A 24,179-nucleotide genomic window follows, 5' to 3' on the forward strand; every position below is an offset into this window, starting at 1 on the left:
TTACAGTAACTGGAGGTCTTCAAGGTGTCTTTATGTACATGGATCCCACTGTAGCTGTGTGTGCCCCATGCAAGTGAGCCCAGAGTCTTAGTTGCAGCATCCCCTGGGGCTGCACATGCACATAATGCATGCTCTTGCACCCCTTCTGAGGAAAGAAAGGGCAAAGCAGCTCCAACCACCACTCAGTTCCTTCAGCAACACAGAATATCCCAGTACAGGACTGTGTCAGTGGGGAAGGAGGGAGAGTCACAGGATCCCTGTGGACAAAGGCATCTTGAAGCACTCCAGTTACTGTAAGGTAGATAACACCTCTTTCTTCTTCCAACAGTTGTCTACATGGATCCCACTGTAGAGGGCTGACTAGCAGTTATCTATCAAAGAGGGGGGTGATAGGACTCCTATTTAAAGAACATCTGTAGGACAGCCCTGCTAAATTGGGCATCTGATCTAGAAGCTGCCGCAATGGAGTAGTAATTAGTAAAGGTATGAACAGAACCCCAAGTAGGTGCCCTACAAATCGAGGGGCCTGCTATCAAGGCCTATATTTCACTCATCCTGCAAGCTGAAGTGATAGCTGAAAAATGCAGTTTTCATGGAAAGATGGAACAACAAAAACACAATGACATAGGTTCAAAGGGAGAGTCCATTAATGCTAGAAATGCCACATTCATCTCCCATGTAGGAAACATTTCCTTTACTGGTGGAAATATATGAGTCAGCCCTTTAAAAAATCTTGATACAGTAGGAAGGGAAAAAATAGAATGACTCCCAACATGTGTAGATTGTGACTGATAGATGTAATTGAAAATCGTGAGTGCTTTAGCAACAACTGGTAGTCCAAGATAAAAGAATCAGAAGACTCTCAAAGTTGAATGTCTTTCAATAGTCCACAAGTAAAACTAAATGGAATTGTTTTTATACGTTAGCCTTTCTGCTCTGAATTAAAACCTTTTGAACTGCCTTGGAACAACTGCTATCAACAGAATTCAACCAGGTAGCTTCCATGCTGTCAGATATTGAGTACCAGACCAGGATTTTGAAAAATGTATGGCAGAATTGGAAGTGGAAAGAGTAGATCTATTGACAGGTCAGAAAACGAAAACAGATTTGTCCAAGCATTATTATATCAGCCTTATCCTGATGTATTTTCTGGGGAATTAATTACAGTGTGGGGAGGGGAGGAGAGACACAGCAGAACCTTTCCCCACCAAATCAGAAAAGCATCCGTCAGTGAACCTGGACTCAGTCCTTTTTGGGAGAAAAGCGGGGGCACTTCTTGTTTACAGTGGTAGCAAATAAGTCTATTGAGGGAATCCCCCAGCTCATTAATATTTGATCCAGAATCGAGTCTTTCAATTCCCTCTCAGGAGTGACCGAGCCCTTCCCACTGAAACGATCTGCCAACTTTTTGAGAGTCCCTGGTAAACGAAGGGGTACCAGGTTGATTTCCACAAAAAAATTTCTCTTCCTGACAGAGGGGAAGACCTTGCCCCACCTTCTTTGTTTATATACTGTATCACCATTGTATTGTCTGTTAGAGCCTGGCAATTATACGCTGAAGGAGGGGTAGGAAACCCTTGCAGGCTAGACAAACATCTAAGCCCTAATAAATGTATGTGCTAGTGAGATCATAGGCTCTGAATTGGAGACTGCCTAAATGAGAACCCTAGCTGTGTGGATGCATCTATTACAAGCATCTTTGAGGGGGGGATGGTTGGTGAAATAAAATACCTTGACAGATTAAATGGGGTCTGTCTACCAACACAGAGATATCAGTGCTCCTGGAGGAACTTTTACCAGTAAGTCTATGCTGTGTCTGACTGACTGATAAACGGATCTTAACCACCCCTGAAAAGAGTGGAGACGCAGTCTTGCATGTGGAGACATGTAAAGTACAAGCTATCATGTGAGCCAGCTAGCTAAGGCAAACTCTCACTGAGGTTTTGGCTGGGAATGGAGGTTTGTTCTAAAGAGGTTCTATGATTAATTATACAAAACCTCTGAGGAAGGAATGGTCTGGCTGATAGAGTTTATAGGGGCAATGTCAGATTCTAGTGATTGAGTACAGGTGAGGGTGCCCTACATGACTGAACCCTTGGGTATATATGCTACATGGCTCACTGCATGTCCAAGCAGTGCCTCCCACATCTACACTGCTATTTGTAGCAGTGTAGTGTCTTGGTGCCAGAGCCTTTCCCCACCACAGTGAAAGATCCTGTCAATAGGAAAAGGTTCCTGGTGGAGACTTTCCCTGCTGCGTGCAGCTATACACTGCAGTTGGTGTGGACACAGCCTGCCTTTCAATGCGGTATGTAGCTATATGTACCCTACATGCCATCTTAAGCATAGGCAAGAGTAGACAAGGTCTTAGCTCCCCGCTGCTCCCCAGTCCATGTCTCTTTGCACTTACCTGACAGAGAGCAGCCACTGAGCCACAGGCAACTGGACCAAATCCACCTCCCCTGGCTAGCAAAAGCCACGTGGCATATGTGCTATTTGGAACAGAGCAGGCCATGGCAAAGTGGGGCTTCTTGTTGACCATAGGATGTATCAAATGGGGTGGGGAAGCAGCCAAGGGGGATGCAGGGGCACTGTATAAACCAAGAAGGCCCACATGTGAGTGAACAGAAGCTGCTGCACAGTGTTGCCAATCTCAGTGATTTCTTTTGAAATGTCAAAAATTTGTGCTTTTTGAAGTACGCTGTCATTTGGTAATTTTTGGGCTACTTTTCACATGTGATCAGCGAAAACTCGAGTTTTGAGGTTGGGAACACAAGAGAAGTGTCAGTCTGGAAAAAGAACAGTTGTAAGCAAGGTAAGGCGAGTTGTGCCTTGCTGCCTTAGGGAGCAGCCTGTTTTGGGGGTCTTGTTCTGAATTCTAAGAAATAAAGTAGTGTTACATTGCAGCCTTCTAGCAACATAACAAGAGTATTCAGAGTATATTTTTTTTCTAGTTTCTCTGTGTGTATGATGTGAACATACCAGAATGCTGGGATTCTACTTATCAGAGTGCCTGACACTCTGCTCCTAAGTCACTAGGCAGGCAAATCTATTGCGTTTCAAACTATAATTATGCATTGCTGGTGTACCAATTACAGCTGGTAACCTCTAGTGAATTCTGGTTTTCCCTATAATCCTCTATTTTAAATGAAAAAGTTAAGAGTTTTCAAAACTATACTATTATAGTAATATTTTAGGTTTTTGCTCTGGGCATTTTTGCATGTATTGTGCAGTATGATTATCGATTTCTAATTAAAGTGGCACAAGTAGGTGTCACTGTAGTAATGTACTAAGATCTGAGGATTAACATTTATTATTAATTCATTAATTTTATAAAAGAGCAACAGTTTTAAACAAACTATTGTAAAAGAACTCCACTTTTGTTTTCTTCAGCCATTTTTCTGTAAAATGATAAAGATCTAGTTCTATTAGAGTAGCCAGCTCACTATCATTCTTTGTTCTTGGCAGTAACTGTCATCACTCCTCTTCAGCAGTTTGCCTTATTTGTTCTTCATGAAAAGGGGGAAAAAATGTCAGTGTCAGCAGCAGATTTGTTTAACCGGAACTGCTGTGACGAATGGTTTGACCTTACATTTCACCATGCAGATCAGCTGCAGTTTCTGGAAAGACAATCAAAACACAATCTGCACCAGGCAAGTGCCAAAACATAAGATGATCTTGTGAATATTCCAGAATATGAGACGAACTCTACCGTTATTCTATACCATCACAAAGACTATGGAAAAATAAACTCTGAAAGTTTTGACAACAGAACATGGCATTTTTCAGGGGGGTAGTAAGCAGTTGTGAAAGTTAACATGCTGAAACAGTTTTTTCTAGCAGAGATGACAAATCCCCTATTACAACTAAATTCTAACCCACTCGAACATCATGGGTGTGAAATTTGGAAGCAAACCCTACCTTACTGAGTTGTTTGTATTCTTCCCAAGTTTCTGTTGCAGTTCCTGTTACTGCTATTGGCACAGCCCTGAGCCAGAAGCATGTTGGCATATTATTACTTCTTATTATTCTTATGTGTTTTAGGGCATAGCCTAAGGTTTGCAATCACAGATTGAGACCTCATTGTTTTAGGCACTGTAGAAAAGCTTACTAAAAAGACAGTCCCTGCCCCAAAGAGTTTACAATCTAGGTTACAACCAAATACAATAGGAGAGAAACAAACAAAGTGGAGGATGATAGGTTTATATTTATGGATTTTATTTCATTTTGACTTAGAAGAAATTAAAAGGTGCCCATGGCTCTGAGTGATCTCCCAACTATTTACAATTACAAAAACATAATGCATTACAAGCAGCTCACACTTCTGCCAAGCAGAAACACATAAATACTAGCATCCCTGTATGTAGTCTGTACCTCATTCTCTCTATTTCTTCTCAAAGGCCAGGTGAAACAAATGAGCTCTGCAGTATGCCCTCAAAGTCAATAAATCTGGGCTAATCTGGATTTGGGAATTTTGGATGAGGTAAAAGTACAGCAAGCACAGTTTATTACAATGATTGTTAGGCACATCTAACTCCCCATTCTTTCCCACTACAGGTTAGAGAAGGCAAAAGAGACAGAAAAGAGCCCCCTCTCCTCTCTCAGCCCCCAGTGAGGAAAAAAGGAAGACCATGATCTTGGGGATGGGGAAAAGAATTCAGTCCCTTAGTGGAAGGGACGAAGGAGGGAAGTGAGGGAAGTCCAGTGCCTAAGGGTGGCTTAGAAGGGAGCCTCACATGAGAAATCCACCCCTGGCTCCTTCAGAGGCCCTCTCAATAAGACCCCCCCCTAGAGACTCTGGCTAAACACATTTATGAATATTCTAGGGGCAACTTGGTGGCTTTTATCTCCTCCTTCCCTACCAACATCTTCAAGAACTGGTCCATTCCCCCAACTTCATTCTGGAGTGGGGAAGGTAGCCCCTGACTCCAATCCAAAGGAAAGAAGAATTTTAAAGAAAGATGCCCTTTGTTCCTCCATCCTTCAGCTGCATATGCCTAGTTCATGCTGAGTAGATGGGATGGCTAATAACCTTTTATAGGCTTAGTCCAACTAAAAACATCTATTTATCAACCCCAAGTACAGATGTAGAGAAGCCTGCCTATTAGGAGAGGGGTTTTAGCAATGGAAAAGGTGGGAAAACATATAGTAAGGACTTTGCCAGCTTTACAAGATGTCATTCACCACCTCACATCCCAGATCCTGACATCTACAGAGGCCGAGGGGCACTTTATTTACTGCGTACAGATATAAGGAGGTCAATCACCAGCCCACCAAACTGACAATGGTAAGTAAAATATTTCTAGATGCAGCAACCACTCTGATAATCAGACCTCCTTCTCATAAGTCTTGGTGTTCATCTCGCTATTGGTGGGCAGCGCAAATAGAGACAAGAAACTTTGCTCCACTGAGGACAGTAGAATTTTTCTCTGGTGTACTGCAGATTGTGTTCTTGACAATTATAAAGAAACTATCAGACACTGACTGTCATGACCAGAACTGGTCTATTATCCATGGAAGGAGCAGCAATACTCTGAGACCTCAATGAATCATTGTGGTAGATACTGTGTTCTCTCTGGTACCCATTTCCTAAAATGAATGGGGTAGATACCTTAAAAAAAAACCCTGATTCTCTGCATTCACCAGGTTTGGGAGTGGAGAATATACAATTGGAGCTAGATCTCAGCCAATAGAGGAGATTGGGTAAGAAGCGGAAGAGATACTTGGAATTCCTGGATAGGTATCATAGGTACTAGATCATAGCAGCATGTCTGTGTATAAGATCAGAATTCCTAGTAGGCTCCCATAAGAATTGGATTTGTGTTTCTGTGACACCAGTTGTTTTTCATTATGACCATCTTGATCTTCTGTTAGCATTCTTCTGAGATGAGCTCTTGTGCCTGACAGAAGAATGAATACTCTCTGTACAAATCTCTGATCAAAAAAATTGGCCTGGAAGAGATAAATGAATTTCCTTCTTTCTTGAAGCGAATGTTATTGTTACCATGATCCTGGAGAGGGACCCTAGGAGCATATGTAAAATCAAATAATCAGAGCTGGGAAAAGAAAAAAGCTGCCATCCATCTGCAAAACATAAGAATTCTCTGAGGATGGTAAAATGGGAATGCTTTGCAGACAAACCTCCATTAGGAATTTATTTAGATATTTCAGACAGCTCTGTTTATCCCCCAATTCTGTAAGGCTAGAAATAGGATGGGGAGTGGGTTGCAGTGGTCCATTCTGAAGTAGATGATGGATGATCCCATTCTGGTTGTGGACTTTCCATGATTACTGACACTGGGAATGTGACAAAGCTGTTCCTGAAATTCTTTCACAGCTCCATAGGGTACCTCTTCTGGTCACTGTCCAGTGACCTCATTTTATCAAAACTATAGTTAGCCCTTTTGATCCCAAACTGAGAGAGCCTGGTGGTACCAACCAGCAGGTCTCACTCCAAAAAGGGCTGGTTGGGAGATGAGCAGATAGTGGTGCAGAAGGAAGGCCTGGCTGAGTTGTCAGCTGTTGCAGAGGGAGAAAAAAAATGGAGGGAACCTTCAGGAGGTGGGGCATTCCCGTGCTGCATGTGACTGAGGTCTGTATTTGCCCCTAAGCTGCAAGCAGGCTGAAATACCCACAGTAAGGGATCTCTAGACACTAGCATGAAGAAGAATTGAAGTTAAATTGCAAGGGAAGTTATATCACACAGCCTTAACTTTTAAAAAGTTAATTAAATGAATGTCTAGAATTAGGTGGAGTGTAGGATGTAAATTAATAGGGAAAAAGAGAGGAATAAAAATAGGTCACTGGACGCCTGGTGTACCTATCCCCCACAGTGCTTGAAGTGGTCTGAAAAAGGTGCCTGTGGGGGTCTATCACCATCACCACTACACGTGCCCTTACATCTGCTCAGCAATTAATTTTGTCCCTCAATCCCCAAACTGATCTTGTCCCCACCAGACCCCCCTCAGTTTTGCCCCCAATCTGTTCCCCACATCAGCTCTGCCCCCAGCAGCTCTTGGGGTTCTTCATCTCTCCCAGGCCTAGGGGAGTAGCTGCCGTTTGGGGTCCACCTCCCCCTTCCCAGGCTGTGTGTTGCAGGGAGAGGGCAGAGTTGTCCCACTGCTCATAGAAGGAGAGCAGGAACGACGGAGCAGAGCCACCTTGAGCTGCTGGGTTCTTTCCGCCTCCCTACCTTCTAGTCAGAATGGTGTCAGCGGCTGAGGGGAGAGCACAGAGTTCTGACTGCTTCCTGCAGCAGCCATGATCAACTGCAGTTCTCCAGGAGGCAGGCTCATGGGAAAAGAAGCCAATCAGAGGGGATTTTGCCCCAGGCAATGGTAAAACTGCACTCCACAGCGACCCAATGAACTTTTTAGAAATTTAATTTCCTGGGTTTGCAGCCCATTGCACTTCAAGCACTTCCTATCTTCTAAGCACTCAAATAGAGCAGGATGAGAATATTTTACCTTGAATGTCGTCATTGAAAGTGCAGTACTTGTTACGATACTTATTCAGGAGGCGGAATGCATTGGCATTAGCAAAATCCTCGAACTGAATAAGGCAATTCATGCCATACCTACAAATACAAAGGAAATGTAAATTTAAAATAGGAAACAATGCAATGTTGCACATATAAAATTGGAAGCCCTTGGAGTCAGATTTTGGATAAGAGTATAATAAAAACTATACATAAAGTCATGAGCTTCTGTCCTATATTTTGTGTTATTGTACTCATACACGTTACTTGGAAGGAAGATTTTGGACTATTCACACACCTTGCCAGGTTCTAAATTAACTAACTGTTCAGGAAAAAAGGCCTAGGTTGCAGACATCTCAACAGGAACCTTTATGGAATGTGTACCAGTAGTCAAGTAAAGGAAAAAATAGGACTCAGAGGGAATGGGATGGAAAACAACACTGAATATATTTTAATACCATTATGCAAATCAACAGGATGCCCCCAGAATACTGTGCTCAGTTTTGGTCATCCTGTGTCAAAGAGAAATGAGCAGATATTGAGGGAATTCAGACACAGGGGACAAAACGATTAGAAACAAAAAATACCTACAGAGGCATTGGCCATGACTCAGTAGTTATAGTTGAGTTTAATTTTGTACTTAAAGCAGGGATTTAACCTCTTTGGTATGTATGAAAAAGCAGCATATCTTATCCAAAGTTGCACTATCTATTGTTTGAGTATACAATGAATTTACAGTAAATTAACAAGTAAATAGTTAATTAGTTCATGTTAAAATTAATTAAAAATGCATCTTTTCAGGAAGTTAACATCTGTTTCAGTCTTTTCTTTCTCGTGATTGATCTTAAGAATGGAATAACACAGACTCTTCAAGCATACCATATAGTTAAAATTAATTAAAATCTTCTGCATAGGTTACATTTGGAGAAATTAGGATGTAATTAAACTAAATTATTAATGATTGCTGTATCCACTTGATATGATTATATAGGGCAGTTCAACAGCTCAGGTAATTCTAAAATAGGGCCAGTGTAACATCAGAAGTAACTCAGCCAATTACGATGCCAATTCTATAGCTGTAGTGAATCAATATAAGGGAGACTGGACAGGTACCAAGATGGTAGATTACTTGGCTCATCTCTCACTGTTCTCTAAAGGTTCCGTGCTTGCATGCCAGTTTGAGCAGTAGTGTTTGCAAGACTCTTAATAGATTGATGCCTTGACTCCATTGTGCACCAAAGCAGCACTGCCAGGGAGCACAGTGGGAGCCTTTTAAAAATGCTAATCCGTCTTTTTGCATAGCATCAGTCTCTATACATTTCCCTCTAATCCAATAAATCAATTGCATATTAAGGGCCAGATTCACCAGTTTATGTTAGCTGTTTTGTGCTTGTCTGGTACACTGATGAATTTGTCCTTCAAAGTTTTTTTTTTAAAGTGATTTTAACATTGATACAATGTATCTTCAAATCATCAGAAATACTGCATAGTAGCAATCTCTTTGCATTTCTTGTTTAGCGATCATGTGTGATATTTTTAATACTTTTTTAAAACCAAGGAAATTCTGAGACAAAACATAATCAAAACAAAACAAAACAACCCGCCCCACACACACGAAGATGGAATTAAGGCTGAGAGTACAATTAGTAACTTAAGTGTAAACAAAAACACCGTAGGTATAGGGAAACACCAAGAGCTACAAGCATAGGAATTTCAGACTTAAGGCTAACACTAACTTCCCCCCCCCCATTTTAAAAGGTACGGAAATGCACAGCTAAGACACTTAAACAACCTTAACTCTACCTGTAATAACAAGAGGGGAAAGGTATGTTAAAAAATCTGTCTTTAAAATCAGTTTAATCTAATTTGCGATCATACACACTATAAAGCCCTAATCAAAGATATGATTATTGAATGGTATTGTTGGAGACCCCAGGGCATGGCCACTAGTTAAGTTGAGGGGATGGAAGGCCATAAGGGTCGAGGAGGTCTCCCTGCTGAAGGCCTAAGGGCTTCTTCTCAACCCCCCCTTAATAGAATTCAGGCCTGGCTGGTTTGAGTAAACTCTTTTGCTCTTAAAACAATGTTGCAGCCGCAGATAATGCCTCAGTGTAAGGTTTGCTGATCCAAGTTAAAGATAATAGGAGAGACAGCTACAAGGCCAGACAGGATGTGCTGGTTGTTTAAGTTGCTAGGAATGCTTGTTAGAGGTTGCAGGAAATAAACATTGTTGTAACCATATAAGGAAGGCAGAGTATTTGTGTAAAGTTTTGACTGGCTAATGTGTAGTGCAGTAGCATTAAGGAATATAAAAGTGTGTGTAATGACCTGCTCTGATGTGCAGGATTTGAGATTCTATTCTCCCTGTACCTTGTTTGCACCTGCAAATAAACTTTTCTGCTTCTCCACCCCGTTGTGATTGAGTGAAGCACACCGGTTAATGAACCCCTGCTGTTGTTTTGCCTCTGGCACTGAGTACTATGCCACTATCTACAATGAACAACAGCAAGGCAAAATCTCAGATCCCCTGTTCAAAAGCACATAACCCAACTGCCTGAGCTAAATAAGAATCTTCTTTAGCTGTGAGCAGTATAGACCCAAGATATACAGTTGAGCAGTTCTGATTCCATCCAGAAAAGGGAAGTGTACACATACACAGTAGCCTGTTCATTACAATATTTAACTCAAGTCTAAAGTGTATGTTAGTGCAATTTTCCTTTAAAAATCAGGTGTACTAGGCAAACTACATTGAGCAAAACCATAAGATAAAAACAAAAGCAAAGAATTGTTGTGACCATATTTATCTCTATGGAAAATACACATTTACAGCCATATTACAGTTAGCCAGAGCAGAAAGGACTCCATTGACAATAATCCCTGCTGAACATATATCTTCTGATTTTATGGGAAATGCTGGCGCTATTTGAAACATTAATTAGAGGCCAATGGTTAAAAAGGAAATCTGTTGGTCAGTAATTCGGTACAGTAAATCATGACTGATTCCAAACAACCACTTCACTATCACCAAGAGGGCCTAGTGGTTGGATGAGATCAGCTGTTGGATGAAGAACAGTTGGTTGATGCTGAACCAGAAGGACAGAGGTAATGCTGGCGAACAGAGGAAAGTACTTTGAAGAACTTGCAGCCATGGTGCAGTGTCCATTAGTTGAAGATACACAATCATGACTAGTCAATTCAGTCAGTAGTCCAGTAGGACTCTTGGATTTCTTGCTGATGCTGAGCTCTCACACATCATCATCTGCAAACACTTTTTACCATCTCTGCTTGACTAGGAAATGCCATTCCATCCTGGCAGATGAAGACCTGGCTTCAGTTATTCATGCCTTCATCATCTCTCAGCTGGATTACAGCAATGCAATATACCTCGGCATGAAGGCTTCAGAACTTAGGAAACTCCAACCAGTTCAGAACTACCATCCTCAGCAACAAAGGCTACTGCAAACATATTAAACCTGTCCTCTGCTCTCTACAATGGCTTCCCATAGACTCAAATTCAAAGTCTCAGTCCTTATCTTCAATGCGCTGCCTGGTCTGGGCCCAGGATATCTAAAGACTATCTAAAGCTTTGGGAAGAAGACCATGGTTGACAACTGCGTTCTTTTGGCAAAATTAAAAACTCAATAAGAGTAAAGCTTGTCTGTACAGGAGACAGAATTTTTTTAGGGGGTGGTCAAACTGTATGATGAATTTCCCAGAAACGAAGGACCATCACAAACCTCACCATCTTCTGCTCCAAATGCAAGATGTATTTATTTAACCTTGCCTTTTCTTACATAAACACACAGCAACAGGTATATTTATATATTTTTTAAAACCAAAACCTATCAGAACAAGATATTCCACACTGTACATGGTTCTTTGTCTAGGAACCCAAACATGTGATAGATGTGTAGTCACATTGATTAATGTACTACTGGAAGGTACTCAGATACTCCATGATGAGCACAGTATAAAAAATTATATATATATACACACATATATAAATAGAGTCCTCTTCAATGGAAGAACCCTGGCAAAGCATTCAGTATATCTATAGGTTTCAGAGTAGCAGCTGTGTTAGTCCGTATTCGCAAAAAAAAAAAAAAAAAAAAAAAAAAGGAGTACTTGTGGCATCGTAGAGACTAACAAATTTATATGAGCATAAACTTTCGTGAGCTACAGCAAGTGAGCTGTAGCTCACGAAAGCTTATGCTCAAATAAATTTGTTAGTCGCTAAGGTGCCACAAGTACTCCTTTTCTTTTTGAGTATATCTATAGTACCTCAAAAATAAAGTTTTCATTGTAGAATGGTTTCTGATTGATTGCATGTTCATTTTTTCAATTTTTTTTTTTAGTGTTGTCAATGAATTATGGTCACCCAGGAATCTGGCTGGTACAGATTCCATTTATTCTAACAAGTGATATAATCAATGGAGACTTTAGATGTAATACACTTTATACCAAGAAGATCAGACTAAGACTTCAGTTAGAATAATTTACCATTACCACTGACATCAAAATATTTTGTTATATGCTAACAAACATTCATGTCAATATTTTTCTCTACTCATATGCTTGTTTTAAAATAGCTATGCAACAATAGTTCTGTAGTTAAGGCACTGGGATTTGCTGGGTCCTAAACTTTGCTCTGCCACTAACGCCTTGTGTAACCTTTGCAAGCTACTGATCCTCATTTGTAAAACAGAGATTAAATCCATTAATGTTTATGAGGTGCTTGAACAATATGGTGATTTAGACCATTGAATATCCTACAATCAAATGATAACTACATATTTTATTAAAAACTAGAGATGGGCCAAAGCTGCATGACTCGGATCCAGATCCAAAACCCAAATGTCAGTGTTACTCAGACCCAGGCTTCTGGCTCAGGTCCTTATAAAGTTGTGTGATAGCCATGAAACTTAGATATACATGCAAACTTCCCCAAAGGTGAAGATGCTCAGCGTCAGGGTTTAGGTTTGAATTAAAAATTCTAAAAAAATCAAATATATTGTAAATTTTGGCAAGTCCTTTGGCAAGCCTTTAGCGATTTCTTCAGTGTTTGAAATTCCATGAGAATCTGGAATAAAAGAAATAAACTAATGAATTGCTCAGAGGTTCTCTTTTTATGGTGCTGTATTGGCTCACTAGCTACCTGATCCTGCCCCTTCTGAAGTCAAAAATAAAACTCTGGGAGACTGAAAATGTAATCTTAGCTGTTTTAGTTATTCAACTATTTTTTCAGTGTTACAATTCAGCGCTCCCATTGTGACTGTTCTATGGTCTATCAAAGAGCAATCTCAAGTTACTTTTCATTTTATACTCATTTTAAAAAGATGAACCTAGATTTGAGACAGATGATCTAACTGAGATTCTTTTTCTTTTCAAAATCTTCAGGTCTTGTTTAGAGACTTGGCACTGTGACACTTCTTTTTTGAATACTGAACAGACTGATTGGTCAAGTGTCTGCATAGCCTATATTAGAAATAAAAACAGTGAATCAAAAGAAATCCTGTCTTCCCTCTGGAAATGGTAAATGGCTTTATTCTTCATGACACTTTCTCAGCTTCTAAAGGTTTGTATTGTACATTGGCCTCAATATACTGAGAGATCCCAAGTAAGTGATCCCATATTCTTATAAGCTTATATTCTTATTAGCTGTTAAAGTAAAACACCACGGGTACTTAATTAAATGATTTCTATCTTAAACATGGACAGGAGTCCTGTTATGAAAAGATATTTATAAAATACATTATATAGTAAATCTTTCTATCAAGCTTAAGCAATTAGGATCTGTGCTTGTTATATGTATGTTGTGTTGTTTCTTGAAAAGCACACTCTTTGAACAATTAAAAATTATCAATAGAATAATAGCAATTCTTCCTTTTCTTTGCTAGTCAATAATTTTACTTTGAATGCTTGAAAAATGCTAGAAAAGCTCAGCTTTGAGGTTTTCAATCCATGAATACATGATATAACACTGATTCAAAAAAGTCAAATTTTTTTGTAAGAGTTCTGTAAGAGTTGTTTAAAGAAAATATAAATATTTGGCTGCACTTCAGTAGTGTGTGGGTTAAAATTAAATGTCAGAATGAAAGGTGCTATATTATAAACATGATTCTTAATAATTACTATTAATGGGATCACATCTCCCAAAAAGCTTGAACTGAATTTCTAAATTTGTGCATGAAATATTTTTGTGGGCTAACGTTCAGATTTATGCCTACAAATGGAAACTGCATGTGGGAAGCAGGTACTTAGAGGTTTCCATTTACTTTCACAAATCACTCTCTGCACTTACTATAGCAATATCAAGACAGCATTTTGAAATTTGGTCCATAATAGAGTTTTCGTTTAAATAAGTTTACTATATGACAAGAATAAGCACAGTGCAAATGTTCACTGCAAAGATATAACTCCTCTACTCCCAAACAAGGATGGGTAATGGAAACACTACAGTCCATTAGCTGGGGGGGAGGAGGGGGAATAAGGGGCTTTTTAGTGATAATTTTAGATGAAATACTTTGTATTAATGTTTCAATTTTACTTACATTTTTGGGTTTAACAGAATGTTTCTTAATTCTTCTACAATAAGGCCTCAATTGAATGAGGTACTTAAGTATGTGAGAATTCCCACTGAAAGCAATAGCACTGTTCATGAACTTAAAGTGCCTACGTTCCTTGTTGAATAAAGGCCCAAGTGATTTATAGCAACTGATATTCCTTTCTGAAAAGGATTTTTATAATACATTTTCCCAGATCCTAAAAATGTCAGATGGGTTTAGCAGTTCAGAACAAGAAATCCTAATTAATTTGGTTATACTTGTGTTGGTTTTAAACTCTTCTCTTTAAATATAAATGATGCATTTGGATAGCGCAATTAGTCTGAAGCCTGGGGCAGCACATCTGCTCTTTCGAGCAGCTACTTATGGTATAATGAACAGACAGAAACATCTGAACTCCCACAGCTGATAGCTTTCACTCTGACTGTTAAAACCCAGCACATAATGATTTGTTGGAAGCATCAAACAGAAGTTTTATGACGGAAATTCTTCAGGTATTACACAAATTATGGAGTATATTTAATATTTGATGCTCTTAGGAAACACTTCAACTTAAATAACAGAACTTTGTGGTGGATTTTTTTTTACTGAATCAAAATGTCAAAACATCCTATTTATTTGCAACACAAATTACATTTTGAAATAAAAAGAGTGTTGTCTAATGGTTAGACCAGATAAATGGAAGAAGTAAACCTTAGCTCTACTTCCACCACTGTCTTAGCCTCTATTTCTGTAATGCTGTCTGACAAAAAATTCACAGCAACCTCTCTGTATTCAGTTTTCCCATGTGTAAAATAGGAATGATAAAAACTAATCACTTTTGTAGTATGTGATGAAATCCACGGATATAAATGTGAAGTATAGTACTTATTTGATACAACATTCCATTCACAGTTCCAGTTTAACTTAAACTAGACATTTGAATAAGAACCAAATGGTCTGTCTCAATAATGGGATTTGTTAAAAATGAAGTTTTAAGTAAAGCAGGTTTGTTTTTCAGAATTTCAGTGTCAGAAGTATTTGCATTAACTTAATATCTTTTTGAACTAATTTAGACCATCCATACCATAGTTATGATGAAAGAGCTATATTGGACAAAATAATCACATTAGACAAGCACAAAATGGAGGGATAAACAACCAAGACTACTTAGAAAAAAAATTACTAGACGTAGTTTGGCTACCTATTATATATGTATTTTACTAGAGTCTTTTCTCTCCCTACAAAAAGAAAAGGACAATTTGTTTTGCAAGGTCATCTGTCTCTGTTACCTTGGAATTCTGTGATTACATCATTTCTACAATGGGCCTCACGTAGGCCCTGATCCTAGGCGGTGCTGAGCGCTTTCAACTCACACTGAGTATGTCTAATACTGTACCTAACATATGCTTCCCCGTCTGAGCTGCTGCCTGTGCTACTCCCGGCTACACTGCTATTGTGATCTAGTAGGGTTGCCAACTTCCTAATCACAGAAAACACGAACACCCTTGCCCCGCCCCTCCTTCAAGGCTCTGCTCCTGCCCCACCTTTCCTCTGAGGCCCCACTCTTTCTCTCCGTTGCTCGCTCTCCCCCACCCTCGCTCACTTGCTTATTTTCACCAGGGTGGGGTGAGGGAGCCAGCCGGTGAGGGCTCTGGCTGGGGATGAGGAGTTTGGGGTACAGGAGGGGGTTCTGGGCTGGGGGTGTGTGGGCCGGGGCTCTGGGCTGGTGCAGGGGGTTGGGGTGTAGGCTCTGTCTGGTGGGGCCATGGATGACAGATTTGTGGTGTAGGAGGGGGCTCCAGGCTGGGGACAAGGGGGTTGGGCATGGGAGGTGCAGGTGGAGCTTACCTCAGTTTCCTAGAAAGAGGGGGCAAGGGCCTCCGCACGCTGCCCCCGCGTGCAGACACCACCCCCACAACTCCCATTGGCCTCGGTTCCCGGGCGGGGGGTAGCACGTGGAGCCCCTGTGGCCACCCCCAAGCCAGAGGGACATACTGGATGCTTCCCAGGAGCCATGCAGACCTGGGCAGGGAGCCTGTCTTAGCTCCGCTGTGCCACCAACTGGACTTTTAATGGCCTGGTCAGCACCGCTGACAGGGTTCCTTTTCGCCTAGGTGTTCCGTCGAAAACCAGATACCTGGCAACCCTATTGAGAAGAGCTAGCACATGTCTGTCTATCCTAGCTAGGAAGCATGCTCCCAGCTGCACTGTAGACATACCCACTGAGTCAAAGTCAAATTAAATTGAAGGTGCCCAGCACTTTGCAGGATTAGGCCCTAAGAGTAGATTGTTGCACTGGTAAGTATTTCCACAGCAGTTCCACAGTGACCTTTGCTAAATGTTAATGGTCACTTCAATTGAGTATGAAACTTCAGCCTGAAGAATTTAAAGCTACTGCATTGCTGTAGAAATACTTAACACATTTCCTTCAAGAAGGATTTACTTCAAAGGAGAACTGTTAAATCAGACAAAATCATGAGGTTGCAGGAAGAAGGGGGGGGTAGGAGAATGCTGTATTTAAGACTATCCTTTTCATAAGGAAGAAAATTCCAATGGTCACATGATAGCTTCTAGTTTTTTGTAAAATCCCCCCATACCCGCAGAACAGACTTTGTTTGTTATTAGAATAATAATAGTATCCAACGTATTATTTAGCCCTTCATTCAGGATGATTCCAAAGTGCTTTATACATTAGATATGGTGCATAAAGGAATCAATCCACCCACCTCCTGGGATGAAACACAGCAGCTGTTTAATAAGACAAGTTTAGGACAGGGAATAATGAATACCTTATCCAAATGCATTTTCAGGAAGAATTTTAGGTAGACAGTATGCATTTAAGCAAACTGAAATTTCGTTTGGACATCTGGGCTAACTCTGTGAACCCTTATTCTTGTGACAAGTGTCGTGACGTCGTTAGCATGTATATAGATTTAAATTTTATGTCTCATTCAAAAGACAAACGTGACTGATTCTCCTGCCTTACACCTTGCATAATTATTTACAGCTGCGTAAAACACTATCATATCAGATTTCACCACTCATTAGCATCAGTGGTAGCATTTTGCACCCGCTTTACACTTTGGATAGTCATTTATACCTTTGCAATGGGTAAAGCACTGGAGAATCAGACCCACCATCTCCAACACCATTGTAACTCCTACCATTACATTGTTGATCAGCCTTGACTCATGAAAGTGCCATCTACTGAAACATCTAAACCACTTCCTCCAGGAGCAAGAGGGCTTGTCCACACAGTAAGCTAAGGTGTGAATTTAAAGCTCACTAGCTTCTCCCCACTAACTCCTTGTGTGGGCACACTAACTGCACACTAAGAGTGCCCTCAATTTCGCTTAGCAAACTTTCAGAGTACATTAAGCAAATGCATACAAAAGCACTATTAAGTCTGGTCTACACTACAAATTTAGGTCTACGTAAGCTGCCTTGCATCAACTTAGTTGTACATGGGCCTACACTTAAAGTTTTCTCCCACTGACGTAAATGCCCCATTTTGATGACATAGTAAAACCACCTCCCCAAGTGGAGCTGAACCATGGTTGAGGCACGTAGGTCTACGCAACGCGACTGTAGACATTGCTTTACCTATGTTGACCCTAACAGTACTCCAGCTCCTATCCCACAATGACCGACACTGACTACTTTGGTCACAATTATTAACTCCACTGCCCAGGAGTCACATAGACTAGAAGCCCCCGCTTTTAAAACCTCACAAATTTTTGAAATGCCTTTTCCTGATTGTACAGCTGAGTGAGCACACACAGCCCCTCTCCATTGTTGTGTGAAACTGCCCAGCTGACCATGGTGGCTACGTACTCCAGACATGCTCCTGCTTGGAGTAGACGGGAGACAATCTTCTGGGCCTCTAGGGGGGAAGAGGCTATGCAGGCACAGCTCTGGATCAGTTATAGAAACATTGACACCTATGAGCAGATTGTTCAGGGAATGCAGGAGAACAGGTATGACCAGGACCAGCAGCAGTGTTGCTTGAAAGTCAAGGAACTGTGGCAGACACACCAGAAGGTCAACAATCAATCGTAACCGAAGACCTGCTGCTTTTACAAAGAACTGCATGCTCTCCTTGGTGGAGATCTGACCACAACCGTGCATGCCACTGTGGGTATGTCTCAGAAGCCTCAGTCATAGGCCCCTGCCTTGAACAGCAAGGAGGAGGAGGTGGACAAGGAAGAAGAGTATGGGAGACTGTCAGTCAACAGGTCCTGCTGTGCTGCGAGCCACAACCTGTTTTTGGCTCCACTGCAGTGCAGCCAGTCCCTGCAGTCAAGCATGGGCGAACCTGAAGCAGGAGAAGGAACTGCCAGGAAGTATGTAAATAAATTTCCCATTACTGTTATGACTCCCCCAACTCATCAGGACATGGCTAATTTTCATGAATTTACTCATACTAGAAGAAGTAAAGGAACAACTCATCGTTCCCCTACAGAGTTGGGGGGGGGGGGAAGAGGTGTGTGGAGTAGTTTTTTTTTTTTATGTACGCAAGGATGTCTCTTGAATCCCCCTGAAAGATCACAATGAAAATCCCATGGAGATACACTGCCACCCTTTCCCAAAGGTTTCTAGGGATGGCAGCCTTATTTCTTCTTCTGCTGTAGGACACTTTCCCATGCCATTTGGCGATAACTTCGGCAGGTTCTATTACCTTAAACAGGCTGGTGGTATATGGGCCTGAGCGACTTTGGGATGCCAGCAGAAGTTGTGCTCTCTCTGCCTGTGGTATCCCCAAGAGTGAGGTATCAGCTAAAATCACCAACAGGTGGAAAATGGTGCCACTATTCAGTGCTAGTGCCCTATACTCGTAGTTTCATGCAACCAAGCAATTGCCTCCTTGTTTCCCCTCACTCTGGGAGGGTCTTACTCACCATGGCTGGTCCTCTGAGTGGTGCCGTGCACAAGCATTCTGAAGCAGAAGGGCCAATAAGCTTGATTTTAACACTGTAGGGGAGCAAGGGAAAGGGGAATTTCTGAATCTTAAGCTTTTCTTGCTGTACATACTATACTGACAACAGCACCTCTCTGTGTTTTATCTGTAGCGACAGCCATTTTGGTCTTGAGGTCTATCCTCCACACCAGTGAAAAGACTGATCCAGATAAGGAGAAAAAGAGGAGGCAGGAAGACATGTTCTGCAAAATCCTGCAAACCAGAGCTACTTCAGACCTTGAACAGAGGGCCTGGAGGGTGAATACTGAGACTGTATGGAGAAGGAAAGAGCAGAGAGGAAAAAGGCCTAGGAGTCCCATCAGGAAAAGGAGAGGGAGATGCACCAGGACATAATAGAGCTTCTCTGTCAGAAAATGCAGATGCTGCTAATTCTTGTGGACTTTCAGGTTCAATAATACTGGGCTTGACTGCCACTGTAGTTGGTGGAGAACTGTAGTATAGTGCCTCTCTACACTCCCCGTCCTCTCCCCCAGCATTCCCCATGGCCTCAGGGCCTGTACGCCTACCTCTACCACTCCACACTGGGGGAAAGCATGGAAAACCACAGCTTCATATACACTGACCTGTGAGAGGCATGGTTGATGTATGTGTAGCTACAATGGACATCAATTTTCCTTTCCCTTGTTTATCTGCTAAGGTTCTCAATTTTTTTGAAGTTATAATGTATTTCCTATTATGTTCTTCAGATTGTTTGTTAGGTACTGTTTTCATAACTGAATAAACCTCTTATTTTGAAAGTGATTCATCTTTATTAGTTTGCAACACAAGATGTATAATGCTGCTAGTAGTGAAAGTAATAGTCTTCTTGTACACTCACACCCAGAGGATCAGTGGCAAACAGTGTACTGATCATAAATGCACAGCAAAGCCCCCGACAATCAGAATCAATAAGATGTGCAGCAAGCACCACACAATTCCTAACAGGCCCCCCAAACGACAGCACCAGGTTGAGCAGAGTACATCACAGGACATTACTGTGGCTCATGGTTAAAGTGCTCTTTCAAAGTCTCCCTAAGATGTTCAATTCATCATTGAGCTTGTCTGTATCTGGCTGGTCAATCTCAGGAGACTATCCCTCCACCTCTGCCATGCAATCCCTCCTGCAAGTTCTTCTTTGCTTCACAAAAATTATGCAGGACATAACAGGCATCTATAACCACTGGCATATTTTTCACACTGAGATCCAATCTGGTGAGCAAACACCAGTGCCCTTTCAGTCTACCAAAAGCACCTGCTGAGCCTGCAGCTGAATCTTTCTTTGGTGCTAGAGACTGGAGCCCTATCAACACTTTTCAAAGATCACTACCTCTGGTGCAAGCCACCCTTAGAGCTGGTATAGCTGGCCATGGGATGACCATCCCAGCAGAGTGGCATCTCAGCCACCCTACAGGTTTGTACTCCCACCACCTGCCAGCAAAGGGCACATGGCCAGGGCTTCCCTTTGCCCGCTGGCTAATATCACACTGGGGCCATTGGCAGCCAGCATATATCAGAGGAATGCTAATGTATGCCAGAGGAACAGCATAGCACATGGCCATCACGAAACTGAGGGAGCACACAGGAGACAAAGTTATTTTTCAAAGTTACTTTTGCAACCTCCTCAGTCACAGCCAAGGATCTGGACCAATGAAAGAATTATAAACACATCAAAACATTTTTTAATTGTATTGGATAGGAATTAGACTTGGGTTGAGATCTAGGTGGAAATATAATAGGGGCAATTGGACAAGAGTTTAAAACAATTGTGTCACATCCTTTGTCTGGGACCCATTTAGATTTTAAGCCCTTTGGAGCAAAGGCTTGTCTTGTCTGTAAAGTGCCTAGCACATTTTTAGGCACCATACAAATAACAGTTATAGGAAAAAATAGCAATACATAAAACAACCTGGCAACATCACTCACATGATCTTTTGTATTTTGGACAAAAACAGAACTGCCTATTATTATTATTAGTACAATTTTTACAGTGAGCTGTGCAAGGGATTCTTCAGACAAAAGGAGACATGGGGTAACATTCTGGCAAAATGGGGCAAAACTCCCACTGACTTCAGTGGGGCCAGGACTTCACCCAAGGTCACAAATTGGACATAATACACAAAAAAGAGCAGCAGAAAATTATGTGGTTAGCCTTATGCCTGGTGCATATCCGGTTTATGCCATATTTTTAATGTGGTTGGTTGTTTGTTTGTTTTTTAAAAACACTAGAGCTAGGCAGGAAACTGTTTTTCCATCGGGGAAAATATCCATGATTTTAAAAAAGTTTCCCCATCCCAAATTGGCATAAAAATCAAAACCTCAAAAATGTTTGTGAACTACCAAACTGAAAACATTTTCAATTCAGGTCAGTTGAAACTTTGTGTGTCAATAATTTGTGAGCGTTTCATTTTGATTTTGACCATTTTTGTTCTTTAATTTATTTAAAAAAATATAATTAGATTAAATTTCAAAATGAAAAGTAAGCATAGTCCCAAGACCAAGGCAGTGCAGTACCGGATGGTGTCACAAGAGACCAGAATGTGGAAGGGCTATAGGTAGATAGAACCAGGGGAAGCACTGGTAGTCTTCCTGATTGTACCATCTGTCTGTCCCACCAAACAGTAATTCTGGCTACAGTTGGCACTGAAAACTGCGGAACCGCAACAACACTGAGTGCGTGGCCATTTTGCAGCAAAGGTGAAGCCAAAATCGAGAGGCAAAGGAGGTCCCTGGCCACCACGTATGCCTCAGGCATCATCAGTACCAGGAGGATGGGATGCACCAAGGTGTGCACCAAAGACGAAGTTAGTACTTCAGAAGGTCTTGTAATGGAGCGTCTTGGTAATCCCAAAGGCGGTGCTGGTGTCAATGGCTCTACATTGCTAGTAGAAGTATGCAGCACTGGGAGCTGGTGCTCTAACCTTGGTATCCACCTTTCTTCCATGAGACTCCATTGGAGACCTAGCCCTTGTGGATGAAGAGGGCTTCTCTTGTTATTTGCGTGGTACTAGAGAAGGAGAATGGTGTCATCTCTCTGGCTCCTTTTAATGAAGGGATACCACCAAGTCTAGCAGCACATTACTGGACAGACTAGATTCTGAACCACCATATACCGAGCCACTGGATTCCAAGATGGGGGTCACAGAACAGCTTCCATAAAGATGTGTTGAACCTCACCCCACCTAGACTTCAGTCCAAGTTTAACTTTAACCCCTACAGATAGAGCACCTATGCCTAACGTGTCCTTCTCCCAAACATTTAAAACAATGCAAGTGAGGGTCACTGACTGGCATAGACTTCTTGCAGTCAGAACAGCAGCTAAACCTCAAGGACTTAGATATGTCCTGGTTCTGAGCTGAAAAGGCTCCAAACAAAAGAACAATATATAATTTGTCAAAAACAAGAACACAATTTTTAGGAAAGAATTCTCCTTTAAAAGAAGGGGAAAGGAGTGCGACAAGCACACATTCCAACTAGCAACCATGGGTCGTGAAAAGGATCTGAGGAGGGTATGGCTGGCTCTGCCCTTTATACCTTCATCAGGGATCTTTGGTAGGAAAAAAAAAAGCATTCAATATTACATTGCTTCACTGCAAACATAAAAAAACTGGGATGACTGGAATCACAAAAACTATTGACTGCTATAAGATACATATACATGTTAAGGAAAGGGGCCAATATTTTGACAGATTTGCAAAAAGTCCAACAGAAGAGTTTTAATTTTAAATTGTAAAAATACTCAGCAGTTTTTACTTTATTCAGCACTTAAAAATGAGAAAACATCTCAAGAGCAAAGTTTAATTGCTCTTTAGCAACAACACAGGAAAAAAATACTTCAAGCACATATTTTTGTAACTTAAGAGTACTTAGGCAATATATATACAGAAAAGTATATCCATAACCTTTGCCTATCCATAAATAGAAGCTTCTCACCCCGTGACTGATGATGTACTGTGCTGTATGTCTTCCTGAAAGAAATGCCAGCAATTATATTCCCCAAGTATTGCCTACAGACATACTCATTTCTGGGATGTAAGCATCTCAGTACACAAACATGTGCTCCATTGTACATCTGAATGTACAGACGGAGGATATGTGAAGAAAAACAGCCCTCACATCCCTTCAAATCTTAAGATCACTGAAGCAGTAACATAGGAACCTGGGTTGTCCTTCTCATGATCTTGTCAGCTATTTTTACCCTATGCTTTGCGTCTGTAACTTTTATAGTCAGATGTCAGGATAACCAGTAACAGGAGTTTTAAAGCTAGTTTCCATACTATTTTGTGGTTTAGGGGATTAGGCCTATTGTCCATCAAGGCTGATTTAAACTTTAACATATATTATTGCCAACTGGTTCCTAATGTCAAAGTGATTTGTTGGCATGACAGGCAGTCTGTCTTCCAGTGTTGCACTTCTTTGTGAAGCTAGAATGATAGCCTCTGATCAATATGTGTGGTGCCTGAAGGCCTGGCTGAGGAACATCTACCAAATAGGTGCATGGTTTGAACAGTCTTCACTCCCAGAGGCTGCCAAGATTTAGGTTCAAGCATTCCTCTTGGTTGAATGTTGAAGGACCAAGTCTGAGAGTCTTGCATTGTTTGCCTCATGATTCCTCAATGCAAAGTCAAAGATTGGAACTGAGAAACAATTGGATACAAGGCCCTTTTAGGAAGCTCAGGAAAAGACAGTTACCGGTTTCGTTCTTTGAGACGTGTTGCTCATGTCCATTCCATTGTAGGTGGCTCCCAAGCACTGGAGGCAGGTAGGAGTTCATGGATATGTCTATTTCAACACAGCTCTGACGAATCCATCTCTGGCCTGCTGGGTAATGGCGTAATGTGTCATGAATGTGCAGGGGTGAAAGTAACTTAAAGGACTTACCGGCATGCCAGAGTCCTGAGCAGAGGGTGAGGGGACCTCAACCAGAAGAGGCAGGGCTTTTAGAGCCCCGGGCCCTTTAAAAAAAGTTGAGATTTAAAGGGCCCGGGGCTCCGGCTGCAGTAGAGGAGGCTGGGAGCCCCAGGCCCTTTAAATCACCGCCGGAGCTACCAGCTATGCAGGCAGCTGGAAGTCCCAGGGCTCGGGGGTCATTTAAAAGGGCCCAGGGCTCTGGCCGCCGCTACCACAGCGGAGCCCCAGGCCCTTTAATTTGCCACCTGAGCCCCGCTGCCGGAGCCCCGGGGTAGCAGCGGCGGCTGAGGGC

At 41.6% G+C, this 24,179-nt stretch overlaps 1 protein-coding gene across 1 annotated transcript in view; it reads right to left on the reverse strand.

Annotated features, from left to right (window-relative positions):
* ME1 (malic enzyme 1) overlaps positions 1 to 24,179 on the reverse strand; it is a 330,426-nt gene that overhangs the window by 57,793 nt on the left and 248,454 nt on the right. Inside the window, exon 7 of the mRNA XM_037894397.2 lies at positions 7,467 to 7,576. Within this exon, the coding sequence (XP_037750325.1) occupies positions 7,467 to 7,576 (110 nt within the window). The remainder of the gene's footprint in view (positions 1 to 7,466; positions 7,577 to 24,179) is intronic.

This window comes from Chelonia mydas, chromosome 3 (genome assembly GCF_015237465.2).
Source record: "Chelonia mydas isolate rCheMyd1 chromosome 3, rCheMyd1.pri.v2, whole genome shotgun sequence".
Lineage (NCBI taxonomy): Eukaryota > Metazoa > Chordata > Testudines > Cheloniidae > Chelonia > Chelonia mydas.